Genomic DNA, 20,480 nt, shown 5'->3' with positions numbered 1-20,480 from the left:
ATTTTTGTGCACCGGGCCTCTAGTTTTTAATAATTTTCTCTCCATCACACTTAAGAGACAACCAAAGAAGTGAAGCATTTTTTAAAAGATTATTTTCTCTTTTCTCCCTGTTTTGGGAGCTGTGACCATGGTCTAGGTTCTACCTCTATATTAATTGCCAATGGTGTATTACTTGTAGATTCCTAAGTTAATTGTACTACATTGTGAAACCTAACTTGATATAGAAATCTAATTTAGAAGGGAAATAACCTTGGAATTTGAACAACGGTGAAAAGACAAGTACCCTATATTTTTATATTTAACAAATAGAACACTTCACAAATTTGTATGTCATTTTCATTCAGGGGTCTTCTCCATTTTCTGTGCTGTTCCAATCATAGTATTAGTGCTGCAGAGGCAAGCACCGCCTGATTCTTTATCGAATACCATTAACTGCTCTCTGTCCTGAGGGACTGACTTGATAGGCTTTGTGGGGAAGAAACATTTTATAAATCACTGGCATTTCATCCCTGGGGCTCCACTTCGGGTCCTGTTCCTATTATGTGTCTATACAGCAACTTTTGAATTTCTCCAGCCCCACAGTCCCCCAGCCAGGATTATAACTTGCCAGACACTTAGAATTGTTGGAATCCAGAGTAACGTGCTTGCTAAGACACAAAACTCCAGGGAGGAAAAGAGGAACCAGCCTTATACTACCATGAAATAAATGCATTTATAAATCAAATTACTACATAAATTATATTTCTGTTTTTTAAACTTATTGCCACTATCAGAGCCGGATAACCTCAGCAGGCAATCAAGAAATCTCTCTAAGGCTGACAGAGGGTGGGGGGAGAGGGGTCTACAGCATGCAGGTGGCAGCAGCTACTCTATCTTGTTCAGCTCAGGTTTCTAACTGTCAGTATATTTTCCAGTGCTGCCTCTTTCCTCTCACCAGCAGGGAGATCACTATGAGCACCATGAGAGGACAAGAAAGATATATCATGGTGATGAAAAGCACAGGGCCTGGGTTTTAGAGACAGACTTAGATTCAAATTTCAGCTCTGCCCCTCAGTAAATTGTGAGAGTTTAAGCCCCTCACTTAATCTCTATGTACTTCAGTTTACTCATCTGTAAAGCAGAAATAATAACATCCTGTTATCATGAGTAAATGAGTAAATTAAATAAAAAAGCATTGAGCATGGCTTCACATATTAGAAAACAGTTATTGCCCTAGCCGATGTGGTTCAGTGGATAGAGCATTGGCCTGCGGACCAAAGGGTCCCAGGTTCGATTCAGGTCAAGGGCATGTACCTCGGTTGCAGGCTCCTCCCCGGCCTGGGCCCTGTTCGGGGCTCATGCAAGAATCAACCAATTGATTAGACCAATTGTTTCTCTCACATTGTTTCTCTCTATATATCCCTCTCTCTTTTACCCTTCCTAAAAATCAATGGAAAAATATCCTTGGGTGAGGATTAACGAAAAACAAACAAAAACAGTTATTATTATGACTTAAAAGGTACTTATGACATGTGACTTTTATGCATTTAAAAGAATAAAAATGAAAGTTTTAAAATTGCTTTATATCAACAAGTGAAATTTTATATTGTTTGTATCTGAGGTCAAATCATGCCGTTAAATCCAAGTGTTTACATAGTTGACTTATATTCTTTCTGAAGTAAGGTGTTACATAAACAAATTAGAGGATAATTTGTTATAAGGCATGCTAGCCTCATACTAAAAAAGAATTAAAATGTGAAAATCAGAAAATGGCAGCTATGTGTAAGTACTAAGTAGGGCATCTGTGAATATTTTCCAGTTAGAGAAAACCACAAGCATATTCTTAATTGGTTTGTGGCTAATTCTTTTACCGCACATATTAAGACCACAAGTCAAAATGAAAATGTATTCTCAAACCGACATTAACCATATACTGGATAATTTAATTCTGCTTTTAAAACCTCCTCTCATATTGGCATCTAGACCACCAAGTGCTATTTTAGATGAAGATTTCAATAATAATGACTGACTATACTTTGGGACTACTTTTATTTAAAACCGTATATTACAAAGTTTTTTAATTTCTTATTTCTATTTCTTTATTTCCTGTACTAATTAATACATGACAGATTACTTGTTAAAGTGGGTCAGCACGATTTATATTTTCAGAAGTGTCCTGTGCATCTAGCTCTAGTTGTAATGAACAGATTTTCAATAAACACTGTCAACTTATGGTAATAATGGTGACAGTATCTTTCGTTTATTTAATCACTCATTAAACAATATGTATTTAATACTCACTCTGTTCCAAGCACTACTTTAGACAAAATTCCAGGGAAGTAAAGAGGAACCAGCCTTACGTTACCAAATAATGAATACATTGATACATCAAAATACTACATAAATGAACAACAATGAACAAGTCAGCTAACGTCCCAAACTTTGTGGAACATACATATTGGTAGAAACAAATAAATATATAGTATGTCCTTTAATGATACATGTTCAGAAGAAACATAAGGCAAAAAGGGGTTAGGAAGTGCTAGCAGTGAGGGTGGGGGAATTGTTTTGTTTCAGGGAGATGAGGAAGGTGAATCTGAGAAGGTAACATCAGAGCAGTGAACAGTCAAGTCTTGTGGGTCTCTGGAGGAAGAACATTTAGGCAACCTGCAAAGGCCCTGAGTCAGGACCTTGCTTATCCCGTCCAAGGAACAGCAAACAGTAAGGAGGTCCAGGAGGCTTGGCAGAGTGAGGGAGATGGGAAGGGCTAGAGAAACAATTAGAGAGCTAGGAGGGGGGAGATTTAGAAGGCATTGTAAGGTCACATGGGTCCTGCAAGGACCCTGGTTTAGATTTGAGTGAAATGGGAGATTTTGAGCAGAAGAGTGGCATGATCTGACGTGCATGTGAAGAGGATGATGGTGGCTACTTGTGAATAACTAATGAACTGTAGGAGGGCAAAGGTTGAGGCTAGGGCATCACTTAGGAAGTTCTTGTACTAACTCAGATGAGAGATGATGTGGCTTAGACCAGGATTGCTATGTACGGAGTGAAAAGAGGTTAACTTTTGAAGATAGAGCCAATGCATTTTGCTGATCATTGGCACAGAAGAATCCAGGAGGAGGCCAATGGATTTTCACCTGAGTAATGTGAAGGACAGAGTTGCCATTTACTGAAAAGGAGAATGCAAGTCTGGGGAGAGGAAACTGGGTGTTTGCTTTTGAAAATGTTAGCTTTCAGTTACCTTTTGGAGTTCTAAGAGGAAATGTTGAGAAGATGTTAGATATATGTTAGCTGCAGTTCAGAAGAGAAGTCTGGATTGGAGATAAATAGTTTTACACCATATATTTGGATGAGGTCTTTTAAGCCTGCAGTTCAGAAGAGAAGTCTGGATTGGAGATAAATAAAGGGTTTTACACCATATATTTGGATGAGGTCTTTTAGGTAAGGAGTTTTAGATAGAGATAATAAGAGATCCTAGAATACTGCTGTGAGGGCCTATTCCTTTACTGGAAATGAAAAGGAATCAACCGAAGAGACTGAGAAAAACCATCCAGGAAGTAGGAGAACCAATAGGGGTGGTGTCCATCCTGGCAGCCAGCAGAAGGAAGTGAAAAGCTAAATGAAGTGCTCCTGCTAGTAAATGATTTTGATAAGGAAAATAAGAACTGAGAATAAACCACTGGATTTGGCATTAGGGAAGTCATTAGTGGCACTGTTTCAGTGGAGGACAAAAACTTGACTAAACTTGATTTTAAAAAGGATGAGACCTTAGCCGGGCTGGCTTAGTGGTTTAGTGTCAACCTATGATCCAGGAGGTCACGGTTCGATTCCCGGTCAAGGCACATGCCTGGGTTGCAGACTCGATCACCAGTATGGGTGTGCACAGGCAGCCAATCAATGATTCTCTCTCGTGATTGATGTTTCTAGCTCTCTCTCCCTCTCCCTTCCTCTCTGAAATCAATAAAAATATATATTAATTAAAAAAGAGGATAAGAAGAGAGGAAGCAAAGACAAAACACAGACAACTTTTTTGAGGAGTTTTGCCATATACAGGAGCAGAGAAATAGGGTAGTAGAGGAGAGGGACTAAGAGAGGGTTGTATTTTTCAAGAGGGCAGCATGTTATAGCATGTTTTAAAGCTGAAGGGAATAATCCAGTAAAGATAGAAGAGGTGATAATGCAGAAGAAAAAGAGGAACATTGTTGGAGCAGTGTCCTCCGGTGGCAGGAGGGGTAAGATCTGGTACACAAGTGGAGATTTGGCCTCAGGGTAAAGGTAGTTCACCCACAGGAGTGGAAGAGAAGATCAAGTATGTGCGTGCAGATGTCAGTACATCAGTAGATGAGGGAGGTTATAGTATTTCTCATTGCTCCTATTTTCTTAAAGAAATAGGAAGCAGGTGATCAGTAGAGAATGAAGAATGTTGGAGACCAGAGATGAGAGAAAACAGAAAAAATTATTATGTGGAGAAGTGACTTGGCCTTTTGAAATGTAGTGGGATCACTGGGTGGCTCTCTGGGCCCAGTTGAGGTTAGTGGTCATTAATAGAAAGTAATACGAGTAAGTGTGTGTTTGTCCCCAGCCACAGTTAGCTTTCTGAGTACAAGTACAGAATTGGTGAGGAAAGGGATTTTAAAATGTGAGATGCCCATCAAGTCCTAAAAGAATTACTGAAACATAACATCAGAGCCATGAAAATATTTAGAATCACATCTAAGAACTCTTTCTGGTTGTTATGAATATGAAAAAGGTGTGGCAAAACCAAGCAGATCTTATGAGTTGGCAGAATAAACAATTGATTTTAGGGGGTCTGAAATTATATATCATCTAAAAATAATTGCCCTATTGGTCTTTCCTGGCACCTGAAAATTCCATCATTGGCATTGTTCTAAAAAATGTATGAATTTTTCATGCACAGAGACAGTGTGTATACTTTTTAATCTCTAGAATTTAATATGATGCCAACAAGACAGAAATGCTAAATAAATATTTACTGTTATTTTGGATGGAATGGAATGAAGGGCCACCATCATTCATTAATTTTCATTCAACAAGCATTTATTGAGTAGAAGGCACTGTGCCAGATATTACAAGTTTCCAAGATAAAGAACATATTTACATGAACCTGTTGATGGTATTGGGACATCAGTAGATAGACACTTATTAGCAGAGGTTCATTTTTTTTTTTTATCACTATCCATTGATACATAGCAAAATATAGAAGTATACAGAAGGGTATGTGAATGGCCATGCATATCTGCTGATATGGTCACTACAAAGGCACTGAACAAAATTCTTGAAGTAATACACAATTCCTCTACTTTATAACTTCAACCCAACATAGAAGGAAGCCCTGATTTTCCATGGAGGAAATGCCACCTTCCTGTCACTGGTAAAATAAGTGGGTGGGTGGAGGTAAAATGCCTGTCAATATCTGTGATTTTACTGGAAAATAGAACCACATGTGTTGGAAGTGAAACCTTACAAATGCTGATTTCTACCTACCTGCCAAACTGGAAAATACACAAAGAACCCTGGATCAAGAGGAGCCTTTTTAAATCCGATACTTACTACTTCAACCACAAAATTCATTCTAAGTCAGCTTTTTCCTGGGAGGTAAGATTTTTTTGCTAGTTAGAAAAATTGATTTTCTCTTCTCTAATTTTTTTCAACTCAGGGGTGTGTTTCTAATTACAAGATGAACAGATATTTCTCTGTGCGTACAGAAGCTCATCTTTAAATTTGCTAGAGAACATTCATGGTTATGCCAATTTTTTATGTCTTCTCTAAAATATGATCAAATCCCATTAATCTGGACTCCATTAATTCAGAATTTTTGTTAGGTTTATCTGATTTTGGCTATAATTTATAATATACTAAAGGCCCAGCGTGCACGAGATTGTGCGCGGTTAGGGTCCCTAGGCCTAGCCTGGCCTCTGTGGCATGGCCTCTGCCGCCCTGCGCTGCTACGTGAAGCTCCCCACCCCGGGATGCTCCACTAACCCTGCGACTGCTCCATGAGGCTTCCCCTGCCCCTCGACTGTTCCACGAAGCTTGCTGCCACCCCGCGAAGCTCGCTGCTGGACGCTCCACAAAACTCCCCCACCCCGCGACTGCTTCGTGAAACTCGCTGCCGCCCCGGTGACTGCTCCACTAAGCTCATGGCCATCCGGCCGAAGCAGCCCGCCACTGCCGCTCAACAGCCCCCAGTCCCACCCCTCATGGTGAGCGGCTCGGGGGCCAGAGGAGGGGGGGACTGATAGGTGCTCCATGCACTTCATGGTAACCAGTCGCCCATTCGGTTGTGACGGCGCCTAGCTCTTTATATATATTAAGATGACCTTTTATTATTATTCTTTAACTAGACTGTGAAGGGAAAAATGCACTGGCATTCTAGGCTCAAGTAATACAGCAGTGAGCAAAACAAACAAAAATTATTGGCCAGATTGAGTGAACATTCTGGTTTGAATGAATGAGTGAATTTACTCTTGACATATGTACAATAGCTAGAAAATGAGTCTCAGCATATTTAACATCTTTTTCTAGTAATCTGTCCAAAATTACTATTACTTGAAAATAATGTAAATAAAATAATTATTTCTAATATCCTGTAAGTGATCATTTTTTTAATGGCTTTATGTTAAATTTCTCTCCCAAATCAGTCAGGTTTATGGAAGAACTTCTACCTACCTGCCAAACTGGAAAATACACAAAGAACCCTGGATCAAGAGGAGCCTTTTTAAATCCGATACTTACTACTTCAACCACAAAATTCATTCTAAGTCAGCTTTTTCCTGGGAGGTAAGATTTTTTTGCTAGTTAGAAAAATTGATTTTCTCTTCTCTAATTTTTTTCAACTCAGGGGTGTGTTTCTAATTACAAGATGAACAGATATTTCTCTGTGCGTACAGAAGCTCATCTTTAAATTTGCTAGAGAACATTCATGGTTATGCCAATTTTTTATGTCTTCTCTAAAATATGATCAAATCCCATTAATCTGGACTCCATTAATTCAGAATTTTTGTTAGGTTTATCTGATTTGGGCTATAATTTATAATATACTAGAGGCCCAGCGTGCACGAGATTGTGCGCGGTTAGGGTCCCTAGGCCTAGCCTGGCCTCTGTGGCATGGCCTCTGCCGCCCTGCGCTGCTACGTGAAGCTCCCCACCCCGGGATGCTCCACTAACCCTGCGACTGCTCCATGAGGCTTCCCCTGCCCCTCGACTGTTCCACGAAGCTTGCTGCCACCCCGCGAAGCTCGCTGCTGGACGCTCCACAAAACTCCCCCACCCCGCGACTGCTTCGTGAAACTCGCTGCCGCCCCGGTGACTGCTCCACTAAGCTCATGGCCATCCGGCCGAAGCAGCCCGCCACTGCCGCTCAACAGCCCCCAGTCCCACCCCTCATGGTGAGCGGCTCGGGGGCCAGAGGAGGGGGGGACTGATAGGTGCTCCATGCACTTCATGGTAACCAGTCGCCCATTCGGTTGTGACGGCGCCTAGCTCTTTATATATATTAAGATGACCTTTTATTATTATTCTTTAACTAGACTGTGAAGGGAAAAATGCACTGGCATTCTAGGCTCAAGTAATACAGCAGTGAGCAAAACAAACAAAAATTATTGGCCAGATTGAGTGAACATTCTGGTTTGAATGAATGAGTGAATTTACTCTTGACATAGGTACAATAGCTAGAAAATGAGTCTCAGCATATTTAACATCTTTTTCTAGTAATCTGTCCAAAATTACTATTACTTGAAAATAATGTAAATAAAATAATTATTTCTAATATCCTGTAAGTGATCATTTTTTAATGGCTTTATGTTAAATTTCTCTCCCAAATCAGTCAGGTTTTGATGGAAGAACGAATTAAATAAGCCTAGGGAGTCCACCTTGAGTGTCACCATAATACTCTAACATTGCCTTTGTGTTGTTCATGTCTTAAGCATTTCCTATAATTTGCTTTCTTATAAGTTTTATAATTTGCTTTCTTATAACCCAGTATGGTATTACTTATCCTCATTTCACAAGAGGCTAAGGTTCAGCAAAACTAAATAACTTTTCCAAGATTGCACAGCTAACAACTATGGCGGATAATGTTGATGACAGTACTAAGCTCCATCTACAGGGTATTTGGATGAGAAGCCTGGAGGTACAGCATCTGAGGTTTAAGGTCAACACACAAGAGTACAGAGGAGAAAGGCAGAAAGAGCCTAGATCCTTGGGGTGTCATTGAATTATCAAGCCAGCTCTGTGCTAACTACACCTACGACCTGATATAAATAAAGCCCCACCTGTTCAAGTCACAGTGCTTGGGTTTTTTTGATATTTGCATCATAAAAGACATCTGACTGATAGTCTGAGAACTGGAAAGCAAATGTAAAACTCTGAAGCCCTTGTTCTTTCCGATGGAACAATCTCAGTACTCATCGCTCACTACAGGTATTCTTCACTTTATAAAGAGAATGTGTCCCTCAAAACCCACATGCAAATCACTTAAACATATTCAATTTAGAATGCATTAATTAATGTTAAAAGAAATCTGTAATAAATGATCTTATGAACTATTTGGAGAATATTTTTATGACATTAAATAGGAAATCAAGTGGTGGTTGGCAAGTTTTTGCTAACAGATGTATTTTCTCAAATTGTGCTATGTGTGTTCCAAATTTACAAGGCAATTTTACTGTCAAGATTCTGAGAAGGTGGCTTAGTAGGACCTAAAAGGATTAACCTACATCCACTGAGATGGCAGTAACCAACAAGTGTTGGCCAGGATGTGGAGGAATTGGGACCCTCACACACTCTTGCTGGGAATGTAAAATGTTACAGCTGCTTTAGAAAACTCTGTGGCAGTTCCTCTAAAGGTTAGGCAGAGTTGCCATATGACACAGCAGTTCCATTTGGAGTTCTATTTCTAAGTATCTGCCCAAGAGAAATGAAAACACATGTCTACACAAAAGATTGTACACAAATGTTAATAACAGCCCAAAAGTGAAAACAACCCAAATTCCACCAACTAAGGAGTGGGATATATCCATGCAATGGAACATTATTCAGCCAGAATAGGCATCCATAGAGAATGCTGGAAAAGTTGAAGAGAAATAGTGAGTGACTACTAATGGATACAGGGTTTCTTTTGGGCATGATGAAAATGGTCTAAAAATGATTGTGGTAATAGGTGCACAACTCTGTGAATATACCAAAACTCTGTGAATGGTACACTTTATGTAAGGTGAGTTGTATCATATATTGAATCAACAAAGCTGTTACATTTTTAAAAATTAACCAAGCAACCATGATTAGGAGATAGTAAAAGGGTCCAGGAAATAGCAAAAATCCTGAAGGCTGTAGGCTCCCTGTCAGTCTGGCACTTCTCGTTTTTCTGTGAGCTTGGACTGTGGGGTTTACTCCCATACAGCCCTCATTTTCACAATTCCGAAATGGACTTAGCAATGAGACTCTAGTTTTCTTGGCCTTTTTTTTTCATCTCCTGGAGACTATCTTACCCCCAAGGCATGGGGTGAGGTTAATGAACACTCAGACCCTTGTTAGAACCCTGGTTCCCTATGTCTTAGCCAAGTGACCTTGGAGAGACAAGAGGAGCTCGCCAAGCCCTCTGAAAATGGGAATAATAATAGTTACCTCACAAGGTTGAGTTGAGCATTGAAGCCATAAGCACATGAAGTGCACACGGGGCACGTGGCTTAGCACATTGTGTTCTGTTCCTCGGTGCAACCCATTTCTGATTGCTTCCTTCATCCCTTTAATGCCTGACCACGCCTCTATTAAACTCCTGCTCAGAATGAAAGGTGTGAGCTTCTTGCCCTTGGCACACGGCTAGTAACTCCGGGCTTAGCCATGTACTCAGAAAGATGTCTAGTTTTTACCCAGAATTTCTTGAATGAAAAGGTGTTACTTTTTATGATTTATTTCATCACAATTATTCTGAGTACCTAAAAGGTGGAGAAGAAGAGCAAGTTTGGAAGGTTATTCTCTTCCATATTGATGAGACCTGGACAGCATCTATTAAATATGCCCTGTGATCTGGTTCTCTACACGATTTCAGCAGAAAAGTAAGGAAATTAGAGGTAAGGCAGTCAGGCCAACCCAGATTCAGAACCCGCCTCTCCCTCTCTGTAGTTGTGTGGCCCTGGGCACATTGCCTAACCCTGCTAAGCCTCCGTAGCCTTGCTTATGAAAAATGGGGGTGGGGGAGAGAATCTTACGTACATCACAGGGTTGTATAGGGGATTAAATGAGGTAGCACATATAAAGCCTTTGGCTCAGTGCTTCCCAAACAGTAAGGCTTTAATAATTTTTTTAAGTAAGTAGTTTGTGAAATTTTTGAGAAAAAAATAGTATGCTTCAAATAAACTACTGAAGGCATTATTTTTTTAATCCTCACCCGAGTATATATTTATTATTATTATTATTATTATTATTTACTGATTTTAGAGACAGAAGAAGGAGAGCGAGAGTGAGAGCGAGAGCGAGCGAGAGAGAGAGAGAGAGAGAGAGAGCCATCAATGTGAAAGAGAAACATCGATCGGTTGCCTGCTATATGTGTTGACTGGGGATCAAACCTGAAATCCTTTGGTGCACAGGATGACACTCCAACCAACTAAGCCACCTGGCTAGGACTAAAGGCATTCTTTAAAAAAAAAAAAAAAAAGATTTAAAAAAAATAAACAAGGGTGACCAACTTACCCCAAATTGCCTATATTTTTCAAGTTAATGGTTTTATTTCCATCTTTAACAGTAACAGAGGAGTCCAACACAGACTGATGTACATGGGTATGGTTGAAATGTAACAGGAATATTTGAACTATGTACATGGAAGAATGGAAAGGGATTTTCTCATATCAACCTTTTCCTATGTTGCAGTTTCTGAATAGTAGAAACTAAACATGCATGCCCGCCCCCCCCCCCCCCAATTTAACTTATATATAGTAATATAACTCTTATGATCAATCATTTGTCTTTAAGCATAAAACTTGAAGAGATTTTGGCTGCCTGGTGGTCTTGGCTCCTGTAGTCTGGTATTGTTAGAACATAACAAAGGAGCGTTTCTACAAAGCCCTCCTCAACTCCAAGTAGAAAACAATTCCTTTCATTCAATCATTACTTTCAGTTTTCAAACCAAAGGTCCTGTGTCCCAGGAAACTCCTCAGACTCAGGAAAACCAGGAAAGTTGCTCAGCCTACTTGACACCAAATTTAATTCAGTGCTCACTATGGACCTGGCGCTGTGACACACACTTTAAAAGCCAAATTTCATTTAAATAAATAGAACAAACCTGTGCAATCGGTTCTATTTTGGCCCATTTCAAAGATAAGGAGAAGTCCATTTGGAGAAATGGGGTAAATTGCCTAAACCTTAGAAGGATAGCTCTGGGATTTTTAAGCTGAGGTCCTTCTAAAACTGTCCTGCGGTATAACCATTAGGCTCCTGCCCCCAGTTCCCTGTCAATGAATTAAAAGGTTAGAAAGGTTATAGAAAACCTTGCCCCCCAGAGTGAAAGTATTAACGGCGTGAAAGGGTTGTGGTAGCCTCACTTATCATGGTTAGGGAGCTGGGGGTAGTCAGGGTGTCCGTTCATGCTTGGGGCTCATTTCTTGGGTCCCTGCCGGAGGTGAAGGACTGGCTGAACTGCTGTGGAATTGCTTATTTAAAGTGTTGAGGAAGGAACCTACCTTTTCATGTGCACCACATACTTTGTGTCTAGGTAGGTGGGCTTCCCGGTATTCCAGGTACAAGTCATGTTGCCTGAATATTCATAAATTACACAGGTTACCTCATCAGGGACATCTGGTGGATCTGCAACAAAATGTATCGCTTAGGAGCCACCATAGAAACATGGAGTTCTTTATAAAGTAGTTAGTTGATAAACTTTCCATTTCATTTGGGAAAACAGGTCAATCCCCCTCAGCACTTCTCTCATTCATTCCCTACCACCTCACCTTGCAAGCACTCAGCCGTCAAACACTGCTCCTTTCCTTTATAGATTTCTCTATATACTCTACTTCTCTGGGGATATTAATGTGATCAAGTTTCTCCCATAAAATAAAATAAAAATTCATCTCCCTAAACTCTCTTCTCTTTGCTACCACTGTATCTTTCTCCTTTTCTTAATAGCTAAACGTTTTTTGTTTTTTTTTTTAAGAATTCACTATACTGGTCTTTTTCTTCATCTCCTATTTACTTGTAAACCCCAACAGCCAAGATTCAGCCCACAATTCCACCAAAACCACATTTGGTAAGGTCTTTAATGATTTCCTAATCAATAAATCCCATGATCTCTTTGCAGTCATTATTGACCTGGACCTCTGCAGCGTTTAGTATTTGGGCCACACCCTCCTTGAAACCTTCTGTACCTTTTGGCTCCTGTGAAAGAGTTCTCCAAAGGGTTCTTCTACTTCTCCTCTGGCATCTATTCCACTTTAAAAGTCTAGTGTTCATACCTACTATTGAGTATTACTCAGTCGTAAAAGGAAAGGGAATCCTGACATGCTACAACACAGATGAACCTCAGAGACATTATACTAAGTAAAATAAGTCAGACACAAAGGAGAAATATTGTATGATTTTACTTATATGAGGTATCTAGAATACAAAGTCTTAGAGATAGAAAGTGGAATGGTAGCATGGTGGTTGTTGGTGGTTGAGGGTAGGGAGGAATGGGAAGTTGATGGTTAATGGATACAGAGTTTCAGTTTGCAAGATGAAAAGTGTTCTAGAGAGGAATGGTGGTGATGGTTGCACAACAATGAACTCAATGCCACAGAACTGTACACTTAGGAATTGTAAAATGGTATGTTTTATGTTGTGTCTATTTTACCATAGTAAAAACAAGATTTTTTAAAATGTTGGTAACCACAGAATTCTATTTCAAGGTTCTTTCTCCCTACCTCCACCCTTGCTCTGTGCTTTCTCTGAGTGGCCATATTATAGAGAAAATTATTAGATTTTGTCTGCTAGCATTTTTCCCTTTTCAGCACTGACATCTCCCTCACTCCCAACCTCATCCCCTCGCTACCCCCAAGGGCTATCAATCACTAGGCTCCACAGAGAAGTATGCCCTTGACCTAGGCTGATTAATCAAGTATTTCTCTTGGGAATGACCACATGACTCAAGATGAACCAATCAGAATTCTCCCAGGGACTTTTTCAGGAGCCATTGTAAAACAGGCAGCCTCTTTCCCCTTGAAATTACTGTCTCTGAGTAATAGGGAGCTGTGAGTTGCTGGTGGCCATCTCCCTGTCATAGTGAAACTGCCTACTTAAGAATGAAGTCAACACCAGGGAAGATAAAACCCAAGAGATGGGAAAAGATCAGAGAGTTCTGATGACAGTGTTTGAGCCCTTGGGGCTTCTGGAGCTGATGAAACCCCAACAACTATGGAACAGCACCTGGAATTTTCAGTTACACCATCCAGTAATAAATTACCAAGAAAAAGATAAAAAAGAAGTATGGAAATATTGAGTGCTGATTAAATACTCACTTTTCAGGTGCTGCTCTCTCAGCTTGTGCCTACCTATGCAATCCTGTCTGGGAAACTAGACTATTCAGAGAATGACCAGACAAATGGCAGAATGGAGGCTCATAAAGAATAAATGTACAGACATTTGTGCACCTGAAGTTGTACCCAAAGATTTATCTTAAATCTAAATATTCTTCTTGCACATCACCTGTAAATTACATACCAGGAATATTACTTGTAAAATCAGAAATAAAATGCAAAAAAAGTTATCTCATTGCAAATTGAAAAGATAATAGGTATCATTTAGACCTATAAAAATGGCAAGGATTTTGAAAAATGGCAATCCTCAGTGTGGGAATGGACAAAGGACAATCCTCTAACACACTTGTGCAAATTGCTACAGCCTTTATGGAGAACACTTTACATATCATGATCTTTAGAAGCTAGAGTAATATCTTGCAACTCAGCAATTTTACCTCTAGGATTGCATTCTTAATGAAATGGTCATTTAGCTAAAAAATTTGCCTCTTAAAGTATTGTTTATTTTAATAAAAATTTAGAAACAAACTTAATAACCCAACATAAGGTTAAATAAACTATAATGCACTCCTAAAATACATTCCAAAACAATGTAGAATACAATTATGTATGTTTAATTAGTTTAGTAAGTAATTAAATAATGGTCATATGATAAAGTGAAAAAAACAAATTGTGATGTAGTATAGTATAGTGGTCTCATTTGAGAGACAGAGAGAGGGGGATTAAGGGGTAGAAAGAGAGAGATAGAGAAACTTGAAAGATACTCTGAATTATTAAAGAGGGATTCTATTAGTGAGATTATGGGATTATAGAGATAATGAGTACTTCTTTTTGCTGGTCTAAAAATTTTAAAACTTTATGCATTGACTGTAATTTGATTTTATAATTTAAAATGATTTTCAAAGAGTAAGAATAGACTAAGTACTTTATAACATTTTTGTGAGTTGTAGCATTGAGTTACAATGGGGAGAAACAGGATGCCAAGTAGGGTAAAGAAAGCTTTAAATTTTATTTACACCTTAAAGGAGGTAGCTGTGGACACAGACATTTAAGTCATTTTGAATATTGATTGAATTGTGGTCTCTCAATGATTACAGTGATTTGTGCTGAAATTATTTTTGTTTTCTGGTTTCAGATAAGAGTATCATTGAATTAGTCATCATGAAAGACAACTGTCAATATTTTGGGATATGCTATTTATTCCACAGCATTCTATCTGAAGTGAATGCTCAGGATTATAAATGTCTGATGATTTATTAACTTTGCAAAAGGCCAAATAGATATATATACACACACACATATAAGCACAATACCTATAATAATAAAAGCATAATATGCTAATTAGACCAGACGTCCTTCCAGACGAAGCTGTGGCGTTGGGGGCTGAGGCAAAGGTGGCCACCGCAGTGGTGGGGGCCTAACCCCTTGCACAAATTTTGTGCATCGGGCCTCTAGTTTGTAATATTAATGTGAAGCTATGTAAAGATGGGAATGTGAGTATGGTTATGAGAGTAAGACCAAATTGTTGTTAGATCTCATTTCCAGGTTATTCAACGTTCAAGAATAAAAACCTACTTTACAACTAGATACTAAAAGTACCCTGAAATATACAAGGATGAGGCTTAAGTTTTTGCTCTTGCCTACCAATGCCATCCTCCCCTATTGGGGCACTTATTAATCACAGGCCAGGTTTCTAATTAATTCAGAGTCTAGACAGAGATCATTTTCTACTGAGAGTGTCTTGAAAGCAGAGTCTGTGACTCCCTCTTCTTTGACTTTCTAGTATTTAACACATTTTTAGTGCATAGCAATCTCTCAATAAAGTATACTTCATGAATTGATTGGCTTGATTAATAATATGATAATCATAAGCAGACTTAAAATGAGAAGAGACCCAGTGCTTCTGACAAAGATCAGTCCTTAATTCCTTCTCCAAGGACAGCACAAACCAACCTGCTTGTGCCAGTAATGCTACTTAATAGCAATGCTAAAGATGAATATTAAGGACTTTTGTTGGATAACAAGTCTGCTTTTATCAAGGTAAGTAGAGATCAAAGATGGTTAAAATTTAAGTAAAAGATGTTTAGACTTTTAAATAAATGATTAAGTGGTGATGTGATTGTCTCATGTAAGGTTTATTTTAATTTGGCATTTTTAAATGCATAAAGGCATCTCATAGTGTTTGATTCCAGGATTGGTGTTATTTTGCTAGAACAAACTTCCCATAATAAGCATGCATGTAATCACAGACAAGAAACCAAGATGTGTTTAAAATTATGGCTACAAATGAAAATTGTAATAATAAGTTTGTGTTTCACAAATTACACATTAAAGTACAGATCATTTTAAATATACATAGAGGGATAGATAGATAACTTTTCAGGGAAAGCAATGATTCATTTATCTTCTCTTTTATGACTTGTCTCCAGTCTAAAAATATACATATGATCATTTTGTTTGAAGCAGTAACGATAAATTGACATAGTAAAGCTCACAGGACAAATATCCTGTGATCAAAGTGATCCAGTGAAAGCAATGTGATTTCTAGAGTACCACAAAAACCCTCAAAAACCTTTTTTTCTGACCTACTTAAAAAGGAAGTTTTGTGTGCTAAGAATGCAGAACCCAAGGACACAAGGGTTCTTCAATCCAGGGGTTTGAGTAAATTTTTACCTGGCAGTTACAATTCCATACTCATAACCAGAGGTCTATGTGAGAAGTTACAACTCACAAAGTAAATAAATGAAAGAGTGATGTTCTTTCTAAGCAGCCATTTGCAGCGAATAAGTGCTTCATTATATTGTCCTAGAAGGGGAGCAAAGGCCATTCCCTGACCTTAAGCATCACCCAATGGTTTTGGGGGTGGGGGGCTCAGAGGCCCTCAGCCAACACTGGGAGAGCTCCTGGTAGTAATCTATCACCCAAACTGCAGCTCAGGGAAGGAAGCCATGCTTCTTCGGCCTCTTTCTTCCTCTGGCTTCAATCAAAAACTAACCTTTCCTCCTAACTGTGGAAGTTGCTAATTTGCCCTCTGAAAAAATTATATATTATCTCAACACCCCCACCCCAAAGGATAAATAGTCAAGTAGTTAAACATTAAGGCTTATTTATATTTCCTGAGGATGTGGACAAGGTAAAGAGTCCTCATACATCAGATAAGATGTCTGCCTGTGGTTTCAATTACCACAATTTAGGGCAAGTTTAGCATATTGTTATCAGTTTAAGGCATACTTTTGCCAACCTTATTCTTTGACTCCAAGATATACTACTTCCTTTTCAACTACTTTTCTTCCTCAGTGTACTTCTACCACCTCCCATATTTCTTCTCTATCTTTAAAAAAAAAATCGTTATTGATTTTTTTAAAGAGGGAGGAAGGGGGAGAAAGAAAGAAACATTAATGTAAGAGTGGATTGATCTACTGCCTACCCACCTGAGCATGTGTCCCTGACCGGAATCAAACCAGCAACCTTTTGGTTTGGTGCATGGAATGATGCCTAACCGACTGAGCCACACCAGCCAGGGCTTCTTCTTTTTTTTGAAACTCTTGCAAGATCAGGTAACCAGAGTTAAATAGGACAATGGCCTTATTTGAGATCCCCTGCTTTTCAGTTATCCATTCTAGGGTCCAAGTGGTCTGGCTCTTACTAGGTAAGGTCTAGAGGTGAAGAAGTAAGAACTCAGATTTGATTCTCATAAGTGTGGAGGAAGAGAACATAACACATACCCAAAGCCCTCTACCTTCACTAAAAATGGGCCTAGATGTCATCTATATATATAAAAGCCAAGCGACTGGAATGACTGGTCACTATGACTCGCACTGCGGCCAGCCAACCGGCCAGACGGAAACAGGGCAAGCCAACCTCCCGCAGCCCCTCCCCCCTGCCGGCCCCAAATGGCCCTGATTAGGGCAGGCTGGCCAGACCCCACCCGTACACAAATTTGTGCACCAGGCCTCTAGTAGGGAATAAATATCTGGGTTAAAACAGTGCTGAACTTATTGATCCATCTTTCATAATAGTACAACAAAGAATTAAGTATATTATTATGCAAGTCAGCCCATATTACTCTAATAATTTAAACATCTTCAGAATGCTTGAACACAAATTGAATTTAGCAAATATTTTAAAGATTAACTTGACATATTTTTTCTTAATAATTAAAGTAATAAACATAATGATTCACAATTGGGGCAGTGGGATTAGAAGCAGGGAATTGTATCAGAATCTTCCATGTTTTGTCCAAAGGATGTATTTTTAAGGGCTTAGGCACATTGGTTGTACTTTAAAGTGTATAAAATGCTTTAAAAGAAATTATTAAAATTAAGGGCTTACCACAGTCAGTATAATTTGCCTCATTTTACAGATATGGAACTGAGGCTTGGATTCGTTAAGCAACTTGCCCAAGGTCACACAGCTGGTAAGGAGTGTAGCAAGAACACAAAGCTAGTTTTGCAACTGTTTTTCTCCCTAAATCTTAGCTTCAACATTTTACAAGTGGATCTGCTTCAAATTTGATGATATTAATTTGGAAAAATAAAAACACACATAAGCGAAAAACAGATGAAAAAAACATTTAACACCTGAGTTTGTTGCCTCTCCTCTATGCTGTATCTGACCAGGTAACTGTTGAAAAATTGTTTTTTTGGAGCTGTTGGTAACATGGTATCATTTATAGAGTTCACTTTAAAAGTTCATATTTCAGTCTTCTTCTAAAGAGTCAAAAACTCTGGGAATCCTGAGCCCTCACAACTGCTGGAGCTGGGCAGTGGCTGTCCCAGTAGACCATAGCTCTGCTTTCCTCTCTGCACAGATCCCACCAGCTTTTGTAACTCGTTCATTCCACCAATCTGGCCCCTGGAGACATTTAAGTTTGCAATTCCTGTATTAAACTAATAGAAGAAGTGAACTATATCAATTTGCCTCTATTTTTAGACAAGTTGGTGATTACCAGTGATTGTTAGACGAACTTTTATTTGGACTGTGAATGCACCCCACACACTTACATCCAGAAGAGATGTCTTCCCCACATATCAGTGTCTCTTGAGAATATCCGGGACATTCAGCTGTGCAGTGCAGGGAGGCACGTGGTTCCAGAAAGCTGTCATACCGAAGTTTAGCTGTCGTTTTATTAATCCTTGTGATTTTCAATCCTTCTTTGATGTTATTTTTATAAAAATAAAATTTCCTTGGTTGGCAGTTCTTAATTGCTGCTTGGCAATATATGGAAATATTCATGCCCATCTTAAAAATTGTGGCTGGTTCTACCCAGATGTGGCCAGAGCAGTTTATATTTGTAATTCCTGGAAATAAGTAGATTAAAAGAATAAATTCCATATAAAACATTAAAGCAGGAGATTTAAAATAATAGGCTATGACTTTTAAAGTGTATTCTTTTCTATTAATTAAATGAATTCCATTGGGAAAAAGTTGGGGCACTAAATGTATCTTTTAATTGATTAGCTTATTGCCATGTATTTTTACTATGCTTCTGTTAAAACGCAGGAGCATGACAAAAAACTAGTATCAGCCTTTAAGCTTCTCTGTCTAAACAGCAAGTATAATTAGCTCTCTTATTTTAAAGCAGAGAACCAAGGCATTATGAGGCTACACCTTTTTTGAAAGGTAAGATTAGATATGACACTTGGCACTACAGAATCCAAATCCCAACTAATCAATCAGTCTTTATTATTTTTTTAGATAAAGGCTACTTTTACCAGAAAATTCAGAGTTTAATGAATAAAACCATACTGCTACTTATGGCAGAAATCTATTGCTTGGTAACCACTTAAAATTCACTCTTAATTTAATAATATGGGAAATGTTCAGAATTTTTTTAAATTAAAAAGAACATTGCAAAACAATGTATATAATTGTAATATACATTCATGTTAGAAAGAAATAGAAGGATTAATTAAAGAGAAATACACTGATATTAACAATGAATTATTAAGTCAATAATTTTTCAATACACAGGAGTCAACATGGATTGCATAAGAATAGGTCACAGAAAAATATGTTAACTTCTCTTTTTAATAGGGTTCTTGAATTGGTCAGAGGAATGTTAAACATGGTATATATATATTTTTTAATTCAGCAAAGCTATTTAAAAAGGGTAACATAAAATTCTAGTAGAAAACTTGGAAAAGATAGTCTGGATTATATTAAAAACTTTCATAGCAGATTGAAAAATAATCTATATATATAAAAGGCTAGGTGTCCATCCATCCAACTGGTCGCTATGACGCGCACTGACCACCAGGGGACAGACGCTCAACGCAGGAGCTACCATGACATGCACTGGCCATTTAAAATGAAACGGCACCATGGACCTGGTGCCAACAAAGCAACACTTGGCTTCCCCCAAGTGGGACACAGGCCCTGCCTGCCACCATCCCGGAGCGATACCCCACCAAATCGCAGCCAACACTGCCAAGACCCCATGGCGCAAAATGCGGCCCACAGCCCAGCCCAGAAACAGTCACTGTGGGGGTCGGGTAATGACGTCACATAGCGACGCCTGGCTTCCTCTCCCTAGCGACTAGCCTCCTTGGAGTTTCTTCAGTCCAGGAACCTGACTTGCTTTATAGCCAAGTGCAAACATTTTACAATTTAACCAAATGTTTGTGAAGTGTTTTCACGTGCCTCATCTCATTTGATCCTCACAGAAGTCCTGGAGTAGGTAGATAGGAGACTCGGTAGAATCTTATTTTCTTTTCATTAGCGGAAAACGAAACGGCCCACAGCCCAGCCCAGAAACAGTCACTGTGGGCGTCGGGTAATGACGTCACATAGCGACGCCTGGCTTCCTCTCCCTAGCGACTAGCCTCCTTGGAGTTTCTTCAGTCCAGGAACCTGACTTGCTTTATAACCAAGTGCAAACATTTTACAATATAACCAAATGTTTGTGAAGTGTTTTCACGTGTCTCATCTCATTTGATCCTCACAGAAGTCCTGGAGTAGGTAGATAGGAGACTC

General features: G+C 39.0%; 1 protein-coding gene across 1 annotated transcript in view; it reads right to left on the bottom strand.

Annotated features, from left to right (window-relative positions):
• The window catches only part of IL23R (interleukin 23 receptor), a 68,835-nt gene that overhangs the window by 45,614 nt on the left and 2,741 nt on the right, over window positions 1–20,480 (bottom strand). The window contains exons 3-4 of the mRNA XM_005868041.2: window positions 18,509–18,805; window positions 11,679–11,802 (exon numbers count right to left, since the gene is read on the bottom strand). Coding sequence (XP_005868103.1) covers window positions 11,679–11,802; window positions 18,509–18,805 — 421 coding nt within the window. The remainder of the gene's footprint in view (window positions 1–11,678; window positions 11,803–18,508; window positions 18,806–20,480) is intronic.

Source organism: Myotis brandtii, unplaced genomic scaffold, assembly GCF_000412655.1.
Source record: "Myotis brandtii unplaced genomic scaffold, ASM41265v1 scaffold26, whole genome shotgun sequence".
NCBI lineage: Eukaryota > Metazoa > Chordata > Mammalia > Chiroptera > Vespertilionidae > Myotis > Myotis brandtii.
The sequence above is the reverse complement of the archived record's forward strand: the minus strand, read 5'-3'. Positions and strand labels throughout refer to the sequence as shown.